We start from the raw sequence: 14,239 nt of genomic DNA on the forward strand, positions 1-14,239 counted from the left end.
TTTTTTTGCAGGGGACCGTCAGAGATTCAGTGCCTAGCTTAACGTTTTCACATCTTCATGCCTTCCCTGAGTGCCAACAGTAGCGACCCCTTTGAGATTCTGTGTGTCTGTGGTGGCACTATTACCATGGGGAACAAAGGCTGAATGCTGCTCTCACCTCATCACTGCTTACACAATGTGAAAACATTTCTATGGAAAAAGAAATAAAAACCAACAACAGGTACAGATATTAATGTTTTAATGAGAGGACGTGTGCCATGCTCAAAGAACAACATTGAGATATAGCTGTTGTGGCTCCTCAAATGACACAACACAATATGTTAAACTTTCCTTTGTCTTTTCCTTTATCCTTTACCTTCATCCTCTGTTTTGGAATGTTTGAAATGCTTAGAGTATCCCTATACAAAACAATAAATAAATATATGTGACATTGCAAGCCTTGGCATGAGCTACGGAAAAGGGTCACAGCTGACACAGCTATGAAACCTATGTGAACCATTTGGTAAAGCATCACACAGATGCAATGCAGGAAGAATCCACACCTTGGTCTCCTATCACCTTTGACACGTACAGAGGAAAACAGGTTAGCAATGTCTCAGTAACATTCAGTGTAACATAATTTAAAAAAGCAGGCATCCTGATCAGAATGGGGAGAGGCTAGGGACTTTAATGTTGATGTCCCCAATGTTGATGTTGCGAGGGATTTCCGGAAGGTTCATATTCTTCACAGCTGACACCGCACGAGCTGGGGCCGCAGACAATCCACCCTGGCAAGGGAAAAAAGCATTAACTAAACCTCTTCAACTACAATAGACAAACAGGCAATATCATAAGATATGATATTGTAGAGATGGTTTATATCAGCCATTATTTTCAAGATGTCTGTGATGACAATAGAGTGCATTACAGTACCTATTTAAAGGCATCTTAGACTGACCTAAAATATGAGCATTTTCTATCCAAATTCTTCACTTCAAATATACTTGTGTGAGAGTAATTCTAATTTCAGGACTATGTAATGCAAGGCAGGCATTTAACAATGCAAAATTACCAATATAATATAGCAATATATCACGTTTTGTCGATATTTCTATATGAAATATAATTTCAAGTGTCTTCAACCGTCCAATGACATGTCAAATGATTTCCCCAAACTCTCTCAGTCAGATGGATCTTTCTTGACCACAGGGCGGATGAGGCCACTGGGTAGCTGGGTAGAGGGGTTCCCAGTGTGTCCAGTCCAAAAAGACTCACCTCTGACTTCTCCATGCGGTTCTGCATCTCCACCTGGGCCACAATCTCATTCATGTTGGTCTCCAGCACCATGCCGCCCATCACAACCTCCTGCAGGATGTAATGGACCTGGGGATGCGATATACAGTTAGACTTAAAATAGAATTGAATATATACTTTTTTGATCCCGTGAGGGAAATTCGTTTCTCTGCATTTATCCGAATTAGTGAACACACACAGCACACACACAGTGAGGTGAATCACACACTAACCCAGAGCAGTGAGCTGCCTGCCCAACCAGCGGCGCTCGGGGAGCTGTGAGGGGTTAGGTGCCTTGCTCAAGGGCCCTAACCAGTACACCACGGCTACCCACACTTTTATCCGACGCACCATGGGCTTGCAATGGTGGGAACTGAACCCAGGTAAACTGGGATTTGGGCACTCCGCTTCAAGTCATGCCTAACAACGCCCCCATAGCTATTCTAAACCCAATGGAACAATGGCACAATGGTTGGCAGCAAATTCAAAGCAAAAAACTTAAACCTGTTTGCAAACATTTGTCTTTGCGATGTTGATTGTGCATCAGACCTGAAATTTGCATTACACGCTTGAGTTCATTATTGCAACATACAATACCGTATTCCCATATTATTAACTTGACAATAACTAATGGGGGATTTTTTTTGAAGGGAAAAGCGATAACTTGGGTCTTAAATGTCCTTTATAACAGTGAGTCTTCTCACCTCCGGTTAATAGCGGTCATTCCAGATTAACAGCTGGCTATTAGACACTAAATGCGTCTTTATTAAGTACAGAGCATTTGAATGCCTCTTTCCAAATACATCTGCAATGGAATATTGGTACCTTATCTTATCACCAGAGTCATAAAGGTGTAAGGCGGCTCATAAGAACACTGTCTGCACAGTTTAAGTGTCATATAACCTTGCTGATTACTGATTACCTCTGCTTTTAAAACAGATCAAACTGCATACACATGGGCAAATGTTTTATAGACTTGGGGGAAATTCTGAATTCTGTCATGGTTGTGCAAGAAAAGACCTACTACAGTGTGTAACACAAACCCACCTTATCCATGTGAAAGATGAGGTCCAGTTCACAGACATTCTCAAAGCATTTATCCAAGGTTTCCACAAAGACCTGTTATAACAGAGGGAGAGGGAAGATATCACAAGAAACCATGGCAACCAAAATGCTGGCAGCAACATAAACAGCAACACCAACAGAGGACACACACGGCCCTCTGCCTGATCTGAGGGTAGTGCTGTATTGTTCACGTGACGATGACCTCCTGCCCATGGTGATAAAGACATGAAACACTGTTGACCCCAGTGACTCTAGACATTAGAGCGAAAGCGTAACTATAATTTCACAAGAGTTAGCAGTGTTTACCATTTGCATCGGCATGTTACTTTGCTTCTTGTATCTGATACTGACTAGTTCACTGAAAGTTAATGTGAATAAACAAGCTGCGTTTAAACTCACGTTGGCCCATACTGAAACTATAGCTCATGTCCTTCAGGGTCATTGACCACGTCACAATTACTCGCCACAAGATAATGGGTCATTCCAGATCACCAAGATTACCCAGAGGTACCCGCCTCAGGTAATACTCTCAGAAGATCTGAAGACAAAAAATCTATCTTTTGAAGTTTTCAGCAATTTTAAGGATTTTGGTAAGCAAGCCTTTTTGGGCAGTTTAGAAAATCGAGCAATATTCTTACGTTTTCGGAAATTCAAGAATTCTGACGTTTCTGTAATAGACTTCAGTTACTGCATACACATGCAAATGCATGGAAAATCTGAAGGCTTTGACTAGCACACGTTTTGAAGTTTTATATATATATACTTTGTGTGTGTATATATATATATATATATATATATATATATATATATATATATATATATAACATATTTCTGATTAAAAAAAAATATATATATTTCTTTTTTTAATTCAGAAATATTTTCAGAGCTTTATATGACAGAAGTGCATACGACACAGTGTATTAAATATTTTAATTCTACAGAAATCATTAGTCCTATTCACAAGGCTTCAAATTATGTTACATCAAAGGACACATGACTGTTGAAATTTGAACAAAATGGCTTGAGAGGTTTTTTGTCTCTTCAGATTTTATTTTTCACTGTGATTTTTGTGTAAATGTAAGTTACAGATATTTAGGCACCAGTGTTGTGCGAGCTGATCCAAATTGAGCATGAGCTCATCTGCAAGGATAACATCAATATTTAACTCATAATTACCTACATCATTGCCAAATCATATCAAAAAGTCTTCACTGGACAAATTACTCCAATCGATACAGCATGGACTTGCAACCTAGGTCATTATGGTATATTTAGGCATAATTTAAAAATGTCATTGATGAATTTGCACCTTACTATTGATAGCACACTGGTGCTAATGATACTGCACTTAACTATGTTATAATGTAGAGATACTTGGTGTTGTTTATTGTGGTTGGTTAATGTTGGGTGAGGGAGGGTTAAGTGATCCTGTTGTTGTCTGTTGTCTGTCTGTCTATCTGATGAGCTACAGTACACAGAGCAAGAATGATTCAGAGAGTATCAATTCATTTTTACCTTATCTTATGATCCCCGACAGGCCATGTGTAGCCTATGTTAAATGTTTAGCCTACAGCCAGTTAAAGGTACACTATGGGTGCCTCTCATTCAGCGTTTATACATCCTCCCTTCCTCCTCGGGCCTCGATCCTCACTGATCTACATAAAGAAAGATGGGGCGGCAACAATGGGATAGTCTATCCAGTTTTAGTTAAAGAACAGTGGGAACGCCTATCGAGGATCGCGGAGAGATGTTGAGAGGCACCCAACGTGGGTTTAGGCATTTTTTGGCGACTGTAGAGCTCCCTCTAGAGTCACGATATATATTCATTTTTACTTTGCTGTTACACAATTAAATTGCTTTTGTTGTGGAGGTGAAGGATTAACAACAGGCAAAAACTCAAAAGAGCTATATCTACTGACAAGGTCTTGTCGGGCTGCCATTCTTGAAGTTGCATGGCTGTTTTTTTTTGGTAGTGACTCGCTAGGTCTATGCTGTATGGCTATGCTAGGTAAACAATTAACCTATTCGTTTACCATCAAATTGGCTTTGTCAAGGTGAAAATCTGGCATAGTGTACATTTAAGATATTGTGTTTCTGCAACATTTGATGAGAGAATTCATGGATAAGTTACCATGATTAAGGATGGCTTACCTGGATTAGATCCAATATTCCCAGCTCGCTTTCAGAGGAGTCCACACAGAATACAAAGTAAAGAGTGGCATAATGTCTGTAAATCAGCTTGTAATCCGAACCACCGATTAAACTGAAAGAGAAAGTGATGGACGACCGTGAGACACGACTCTGCATGTAGAGGGCAAGACAGAAACAGTTGTAGTCCCAATAACATCTGTTCTGATCAACCACTGGATCAGATGAAAGACATGCAAGTACTGTATATATAGTTTTGCACTAACTAGCATTAAACTGGATTCCATCCTGCAAGAAGTGTACCTATATGCTCATTATCATAATATCATATTGATCAACTTAGAGTTACTCTCACTCTTCCAGGCGAGCTTTCCCATCAAGTATCAATTAACCACGTAAGTAGCACCCTGGCACTGTTTGGTCTTCCGCTATCTGGCACAAGTTGTTGCATTGCCCTAATATCATATATACCATGTACTTGCGACTAGTAGGCCTATTGTTTTCAACAGTCAAGTGCTCCCTGCCACAGACATTCAAAATGAAGAATGTTCAGTCACTTCTTTAAGTAGCAAAACACAACACATCTCAAGCTGGTGCACTTACTGTATGTAAATTATTTCTTGTCTTCCCATTTAGTACACCCTAATTACGTCAGCACCCAATACACCTATAATTTTGAGCTGACTGACCACACTAAGAATAAATGTAAACTACTACAACACTGCTGTCCTTCGGAGGCAAAGTTAAACTAGTTGTTCTATTTAAGGCAACCATTTGTTTATGCCTCAGGACAACATGTGGGGATTTGTCTGGGGGTGGCTGAGTTATTGATTGTTCAGCTCAGAGAGTAGATAACCAAACTACAGTCGGTTTTGCTATTGCAGGTCCAACTTGACATGTGTAGGCTCATGACACAGATATAGAAGGCGACTTAACAACAGTCAGTTGGGTGATATGTATGAATATCTGACAACTGTTGCTGCTTAAGCACATATATACTGGTATATAAAACCAGAAGGCACACCAATGGCAATGGAATGATGAGGACTGAATCAAATTACCTTCCACCCTCCAAAAAATTGCAGACGTTGTCATCCCTCTTGGACACCAGATGAAAAGTCTCTCTTATGATTTGTTGTTGCATATCTTCCGCCTGTGGACGAGAGATGGGGAATAACATGCATTCAATAGGGCTCGGGAACAAGCCTTGCATTCTAGGAATAGCCGCCATATTGGTAGCGCACCGAGCGTAATATCCATTCATTCAGATGCAGAAGACAAGAAGCAGAAATGTAGTATTAGCGATTCTTTTCCTCTTGCGATCATGGGTGGTGCTGTTACACCCCACTACACAGCAACACACGACCAAGAAGGCAAAAACTAAGTAACAGGAACAGACTAATATAGGCGGGAGTAAATCCATAGTAATCCATAGTAAACTTAGGAGTGAAGCTGCCAATATGGCTGCGCCCGCGAAGTTTTTTACGTCATGATCCCGAGCCCTATTAGCTTGTGCTGAATAGAAGCCCATCGGTAACGGTTAGCATTAACACGAAGTAATTTACTGACACGGGGGCAAAAGTTAAATAGACTCAAAGGGGAAAAAAGCTAAATGCATCCGCTCGACTCGACTCGAGACCATTCGCTAGCCATATATGCCGTTATCTCTGTAGTACTAACTAGCTGCTTTAACTCGTCTTATAAGAGGGGAAACAAAACAGGGATGGGGTGCATGGGGATTACGTTTGTAATAGGTCAAATCTGAAAGAAACGGCTGAATGAATAACATAAACGTTACTATGGCTGAGTTAGTTTGTTAGGCTAACGTTAGCTCAAAAGCTAGGTCAACTCTAAACCCACATAGATCAAACGCAACAGAGTCTGATCTTGCTTTGTTTCCAATGATGGACTTACGAAATATTGATAAAACCGGATGAGGCGTGGTTTTCCATGGTTATTGAAAATTAAGATAGCCTTAATCATCTTCTCTCTTTGAAGACAAATTTCATACAGATAAACAGAAATGTCAGGTGATCTTGCGACGTAAAAGCGTCTATGATGAAGGACCCTAACTCAGCTGTGAAAAGTGTTGTCTGAGATTATGCCTGAAACGTCATTACGCGTCATTTTCGATTTTGTGAGTCCACACAACTGAATACCGTATAGCCCCCGTGAAAACTTCTTCTTCTTCTTTTTGTTTCTTGGCAGATTACTGATTTATAGTATACCGCCACCAACTGTACAGGAGTGTGTAATACCATGAACGTCGGTTTATATTAATTCATACAAACAAATAAATAAACAAAATCATAAAAATAAAAAATAAAAATAAAATAAAAATAAAATATTATATTCTGTTCATTAAGCCAGTATACTCAAGATAATTGATTAATTCTTTAATTCTCTCCCTTATCATGCCCTTTTCTTGTAGAATGTCCTGTATTGAGTTCTCCCCTTCCATTTCTTGCCATATTGTTCTTTCCTCATTATACTTCATACAATAAAAAAGTACATGATCTACGTCTTCACTTTCTTGGCACACCATGCATAAACCGTCTCCCTTTCCCACTATTTGTAGGGTAGCATTAAGACCTGAATGTCCCAATCGCAGTCTGGTATAAACCACTTCTTCCCTTCTGCTTAGACTCAGTGAAAGACTCCTTTTTCCTGTCACATTTGCTTGATTTTTATGGTAATGTCTTGCATTAAATTCTGCATCCCATTCCCTTTGCCATTGTTGTGTAATTGCTGTTTTAATAATACATTTTGCTTCACCCTTTCCCATTGGAACATCAATTCCTATGTGTTTGTTCTTTAGCATCTTTTTAGCAATTATATCTGCCTCCTCATTTCCTTTAATGCCTTTATGAGCTGGAATCCAACAAAACTGAACACTAATTCCAAGGTTTTTGAGTTGTAGCAGTAGATGTTTAATTTCAATAACCAGATCTTCTCTTGAAGAGTGACCTGTATCTAAGCTATATAAAGCTGCCATGGAGTCTGTACAGATCACATTTCTCAATGTCTTGACCTCTTCAATCCACCTGAGGGCTGTTATTAGCCCAGTCATCTCAATAGAGTATATAGATAAAAAATTACTCACTCTATACCCCTCTCTTTTATTAAATTCAGGGATATATATCCCAATACCACCATGTCCATCTTGTGGATCTTTTGACCCGTCTGTATATATTGTAACATATCCATAGAAAGATGTATCTATATATCCCTGGCAATATGTTGCAAAACGTTGGTCATCTGCATACTCTTTTTTCTTTATCAGTAGTTCACTGTTAACCTCTGGTGATGGGAGAAACCATGGGGGGACTGAACTAAGAATTAGTGAAGGACTAAATTCAAATTCTTTAATTCCATGTTGTTCTGCTATACTCTTAATATTCCAGCCAAACCCTTTTGAAGCTGTTTGATATTCCCAACAATCATTAAGAACTGAAATGGCTGGATTATTAATACTTCCCATCAATCTTACCCAGTATGTTAAAGATAATTTAATATACCTTAAACTAAGTGGAGATTCTTCAGCTTCTATTAATAAAGCACTTGTTGGTGTTGTTTTAATAGCTCCTAGAGCAATTCTTATAGCTTTAAATTGAATCCTCTCAAGCTTTCTTAGAGAAGTTTTGCAGGCTGAACTATAAACTACACATCCATAGTCTATGGATGATCTAATTAAAGCTATGTAAATATACATCAAAGACTTTCTATCTGCTCCCCAGTGCTGTCCAGTGATCATCCTCATAAGATTTAAAACCTTTTTACATTTTGTTTCAACATACTCTATATGACTTTTCCATGTAAGCCTTTCATCCAACCATACACCCAAATATTTGAAATGTTTCTCTCTCCCAATTGGTTGATTATATAGTAAGACTTTATAAGTTTCTGGAATCTTCTTTCTTGTAAAAAACATAACCTTTGTTTTAGGGATTGAGAATTTAAATCCCCAATCAATACCCCATTGTTCTAGCACTTCAATATCCTTTTGAATAGCTTTTGTTATATATGCTATGTTGCGTCCCCTTTTCCAAACAACAGCATCATCTGCATATAACAGTCCTTCATTTCTCTGCCCCAATTTTTCAAATATATCATCAACCATAATATTAAATAATATTGGACTAATAACACTTCCCTGGGGAATTCCACTTTCAACCATAAATTCTTTACTGAGCTCATTGCCAACTTTGACTCTTATTGAACGTTGTGATAGAAAATCCAATATGTAATTATACATTCTCCCATTGATTCCCATATTATTCAGTTTAATTAACAAACCCTCTCTCCACATAGTGTCATATGCTTTTTCTATATCTAAAAACACTGCCACCATAATTTCTTTCATAACTAGTGTTTTCTCTATTTCATTACTGAGTTTAACTAAGGCATCCGTAGTTGATTTGCTTTTTCTGAACCCTGTTTGGCATTTTCTAAAAGGACACTTATATTCTAGAAAATAATTTAACCGGGCCACCACTATCTTTCCCCCGTGAAAACATCATCATTCACGACACTTCATGTGGGAAATTGGCATAGACAGCAAAAGAAAGCTGGGGGAAGATTTTGCTACCTGAGTTGCCCAGCTGGGGGCTGCTCATCGTCACATGTCGTCACGTTGTAGTTCGTCTGTAGTCCATGGCCTTTGAACTCTGGAGTTTGCCGTTTTTGTCAATTGAAAGCACTGATCTATAAAGAATACGTTTATTATTCTTTATAGATCAGTGCTTGAAAGCCTATCCTTCAGCGTCTTGCACCATATAGGCCTATGTGTGTTTATTAGCCTATTAGGCTAATTTTTTGACAGGCATGATAAAGTTCCGGAGACATTTGATTTTTGTTATCATAAAGTCATTTCTTCTCAAATTTCAAATTCTAACTGATTCCTCAGAGGTTGACATATTCAAAACATCGGTTTGACACACTTTTACTGTTTTTGTTAAGGCCTTGTTAAACAATGACACAAAACCTGACACTAATCTTTATTGTATGCTGAAATACAATATTCTCATTTCACTCTCTGTAGGCTACATAGATCTACAAAGCATTTAATGCTGCGTTTGCATGTGTAGCCTAAAGCAATGGTGTTGTCAAAAAGACATGAATATATTGAAAACAAGCACAGGTTAAAGCAAACAATAAAACCGGGATGATGTTGAAACAAGCACAAGCTAGCCTACTTCCTTTGAGCTGGGGAAACTCCACCATATTCAAAGAGAGATAACATGATGTTTTAGGAAGTTTGATTTTATTTTATTTATTAGGCCTATGCATTCATTCTTTCATTATTATTCATTAACGTTTTGTTTTTGGCTGCAGCTACTTGAGCTATACAGGTAGAACCGTTGTTTTTATTGTTTTCCAAATTGTTGCTCTGTGCTCATTTCAAAACCCAGTATCTGTAATGGTATGAGGTGCATTATGGCAGTCTTTCACATAGCAGAGCAAAAGTAATTCTCAATAGTGCTGTTTTTTTTAGCAAAATATTGCCACCCAGACCGGGTCTTTTTCAGGGAAGACCTTGAATATTTCAGGAGAACAATATCAAACTTAAATATAGCCGCAAGCGGCGATGGCGGGCCCGAGCACCTGCGGTGCGGAGACCTGTGACATTTCGGAATCTAACAAAGCAACATGTGTGTGTTGGTGGGCATGTGCATGAGCAACACACATGCCCATCAAATTTGTTCAATTTTCCTGAATGTATGTGTCAGCCACAACAGACAATATGCTAGGTAGCGCTATAGAGTCCCTAAGCCACACCCTAGGCCAGAGCTCTATCTCTGACTATCGATAGCAATAACGCTAGACAGACACAGACAGAGGGGGTAAAGACAAATGGATCAATAGAATAGAATATACACTTTTTTGATCCCGTGAGGGAAATTTATTTCTCTGCATGTAACCCAATTTAACAAAATTAGTGAACACACACAGCACACAGTGAACACACAGTGAGGTGAATCACACACTGACCCAGAGCAGTGAGCTGCCTGCCCAACCAGCGGTGCTGGGGGAGCAGTGAGGGGTTAGGTGCCTTGCTCAAGGGCACTTTAGTGGTGGACTGGTTGGGGATTGAACCAGCAACCTTCCAGTTACAAGCCCCAAGCCCTAACCAGTAGGCCACGGCTGCCCAGAGGGAGGGAGGGAGGGAGGGAGGGTGTGTGTGTGTGTGTGTGTGTGTGTGTGTGTGTGTGTGTGTGTGTGTGTGTGTGTGTGTGTGTGTGTGTGTGTGTGTGTGTGTGTGTGTGTGTGTGTGTGTGTGTGTGTGTGTGTGTGTGTGTGTGTGTGTGTGTGTGTGTGTGTGTGTGTGTGTGTGTGTGTGCGTGAGAGAGAGAGAGAGAATGACGGGGGAGGGGTGAGAGAGTGTCTGTGAGTCTGTGTAGAGAATTAGCAGGGGACGAGAGAGACACCTACTCCTGCTCAGCTAAATGGATGGAGTATAAGACACATGCAAACACAAATAAACCTAAATACTCACTTACTGTGAACATGGCTAATGTCAAAATTTCAAAATTGCAGCATAGGTTGATATGATTATAATTATTCGTCAACTCGCTTCAAAATATTTTAGCTAAAACTGTGTCCACCACAATCATTAATGCACTTTTAAAAAACACAAACAACACCAAATTCAAAACTTTGCATATGACTGTCACTACAAACACACTAACTAATACTCCATCAAATTTCATCCAAATTAGTCACTGTTTTCTACCTATAACACCAACTTTTTGTTTCTTTTACAAGACACCTTCGCCATTTCAATATCCTTTTGTATACTTTTAATATACTATACTCAGAGCAGTGAGCCAGTGAGCCTGCCCAACCAGCGGCGCTCAGGGAGCAGTCAGGGGTTAGGTGCCTTGCTCAAGGGCACTTCAGCTGTGGACTGGTCAGGGATCGAACCGGCAATCCTCCAGCTACAAGCCCCAAGCCCTAACCAGTAGGCCACGGTTGCCCAAAGTGTGTGTGTGTGTGTGTGTGTGTGTGTGTGTGTGTGTGTGTGTGTGTGTGTGTGTGTGTGTGTGTGTGTGTGTGTGTGTGTGTGTGTGTGTGTGTGTGTGTGTGTGTGTGTGTGTGTGTGTGTGTGTGTGTGTGTGTGTGTGTGTGTGTGTGTGTGTGTGTGTGTGTGTGTGTGTGTGTGTGTGTGTGTGTGTGTGTGTGTGTGTGTGTGTGTGTGTGTGTGTGTGTGTGTGTCTCTGTCTCTGTCTGTCTCTAGAAAGCCGCGCGTGTGTCAATGTGTGTGTGTTAGTTAGGGAGGACCCGAGAAGGGGGGTGACAGAGTGCGTGCGTGTGTCTGTTAGTTGCAACAGAGAGAGAGGCAGAGAAGGTCAGAGAGGAGGGGCTGTGTGATTGGGCAAATATGAAATTAAAAATAACTCACTTTCTGTTAACATGGTTAAAATCAAAATTGCAGCATAGCTTGATATGATTATAATCATTCATCAACTCGCTTCAAAATATTTTAGCTAAAACTGTATCCACCACAATCATTAATGCACTTTTAAAAATCACAAACAACACCAAATTCAAAACTTTGCATATGACTGTCACTACAAACACACTAACTAATACTCCATCAAATTTCATCCAAATTAGTCACTGTTTTCTGCCTATAACACCAACTTTTTGTTTCTTTTATATGACACCTAGATTCAAACCTTCGCCATTTCAATATACTTTTGAAATTCAAAAATCTGGTCGCAATTTCTCTTGGGCAACCCCTTAAGATCATTTTACTGCTGAAAGGACATGATTTCGATAAACCGTCTAGGAGAAGTGTTTCAAAATACATGATGTGCAAAATTCATAATCATAACCATAACTCAAATTCTTCGAATATTTACTATAGAGTGTAAATGTAAAATTTGTTCAGATTACTGCAACACACATACCCACCAAATCTGGGCCATTTTCGTGTATGCATGTGTCAACCACAACAGACAGCGTGATAGGTGGCGCTATAGAGTCCCTGAGCCACGCCCTAGACCAAAACTCTGTGTCTGAGTTTCGATTGCAATTCTACAGATGGCTGCCAAATTACAAGAGTTTTAGAGCATGCCAAGTTGGTGAAAAAAAAAAAACAGGTAAGGAGGAAAAAACTATAATAATAATCTGAGCGAAAACAATAGGGCCTTGCACCTACGGTGCAGCCACTTTCAGTGGCCGCACCTCGGTGCTCGGGCCCTAAATATAGCCGCAAGCGGCGATGGCGGGCCCGAGCACCTGCGGTGCGGACCCGTGACATTTGCGGAATCTAACAAAGCGACACCTACTTGTTGGTGGGCATGTGCATGAGCAACACACATGCCCACCAAATTTGGTTAATTTTCATCAATGTATGTGTCAACCATAATAGACAATGTGCTGGGTGGCACTATCGAGTCCATAAACCACACCCTAGGGCAGAGCTCTATCCCTGACTAGCAGTAGTAATAACACACATGCCCACCAAATGTGGTTCATTTTCGTGGATATATCAACCACAACAGACAATGTGATAGGTGGCGCTATAGAGTCCCTAAGCCACACCCTAGGCCAGAGCTCTGTTTCTGACTTGCGGCAGTAATAACACACAAGCTCACCAAATTTGATTCATTTTCGTGAATGTATATGTCAACCACAACAGGAAACACACTAGGTGGCGCTATAGAGTCCCTAAGCCACACCCTCGGCCAGAGCTCTGTCTCTGAATAGCTATAGCAAAACACATGCTCACCAAATTTTGTTAAATTTTGTGAATGTACGTGTCAACCACAACAGACAATGTGCTAGGTGGCGCTATAGAGTCCCTAAGCCAAACCCGAGGCCAGAGCTCTGTCTTTGACTAGAAGCAGCAATAACACACAAGCCCACCAAATTTGGTTCATTTTTGTGAATGTTTGTGTCAACCACAACAAACAACGCTCTAGGTGGCGCTATAGAGTTCCTAAGACACACCCTAGGCCAGAGCTCTGTCTTTGACTAGCAATAGGAATAACACACAAGCCCACCAAATTTGGTTCATTTTCGTGAATGTATGTGTCAACCACAACAGACAACGCACTAGGTGGCGCTATAGAGTCCCTACGCCACACCCTAGGCCAAAGCTCTGTCTCTGACTAGCCATAGCAATAACACACAAGTCCACCAAATTTGGTTCATTTTCGTGAATGTTTGTGTCAACCACAACAGATAATGTGCTGCTAGGTGGCGCTATAGAGTCCCAAAGCCACACCTTAGGCCAAAGCTCTGTGTCTGACTACCAGAAGCAATTCCACATGTAGCTGCCAAATTACATCCAATTCATAAGCTTTTTTCTGCCTATAACACCAACTTCCTGTTTCTTAATAAAACGCCATAATTCAAACCTTCGCCATTTCAATATACTTCAAAAATTCAAAAATCTGGTCGCAATTCCTCTCGGGCAACCCCTCAAGATCATATTAGTGCTTATATGACTTGATTTCGATAAACCGTCTAGGAGAAGTGTTTCAAAATACGTGATGTGCAAAAATCATAATCATAATCATAACTCAAATTCTTTTAAGATTCACTATGTAGTTTAAATGTAAAACTTGTTCAGATTCATACAACACACATGTCCACCAAATTTGGTTCATTTCTGTGAATGTATGTGTCAACCACAACAGACAGCGCGCTAGGTGGCGCTATAGAGTCCATGAGCCACACCCTAGGCCAGAGGTCTGTCTCTCAGTAGAGGTATCAATTCCACAGGTAGCTGCCAAATTTCAAG

The 14,239-nt window shown here is 40.1% G+C and overlaps 1 protein-coding gene across 1 annotated transcript; it reads right to left on the minus strand.

Moving 5' to 3' along the window:
• Positions 1-221: 221 nt before the first annotated feature.
• On the minus strand, positions 222-6,556 carry ap3s2 (adaptor related protein complex 3 subunit sigma 2). Its single transcript, XM_062548168.1, has 6 exons — positions 6,400-6,556; positions 5,547-5,638; positions 4,489-4,600; positions 2,320-2,391; positions 1,255-1,362; positions 222-767 (listed from the first exon to the last, which is right to left on the minus strand). The coding sequence occupies exons 1-6, from the start codon at positions 6,466-6,468 to the stop codon at positions 642-644; spliced, it is 579 nt and encodes a 192-aa protein (XP_062404152.1). The 5' UTR covers positions 6,469-6,556; the 3' UTR covers positions 222-641.
• Positions 6,557-14,239: the final 7,683 nt, after the last annotated feature.

Source organism: Sardina pilchardus, chromosome 10 (assembly GCF_963854185.1).
Source record: "Sardina pilchardus chromosome 10, fSarPil1.1, whole genome shotgun sequence".
Classification (NCBI taxonomy): Eukaryota; Metazoa; Chordata; class Actinopteri; order Clupeiformes; family Clupeidae; genus Sardina; species Sardina pilchardus.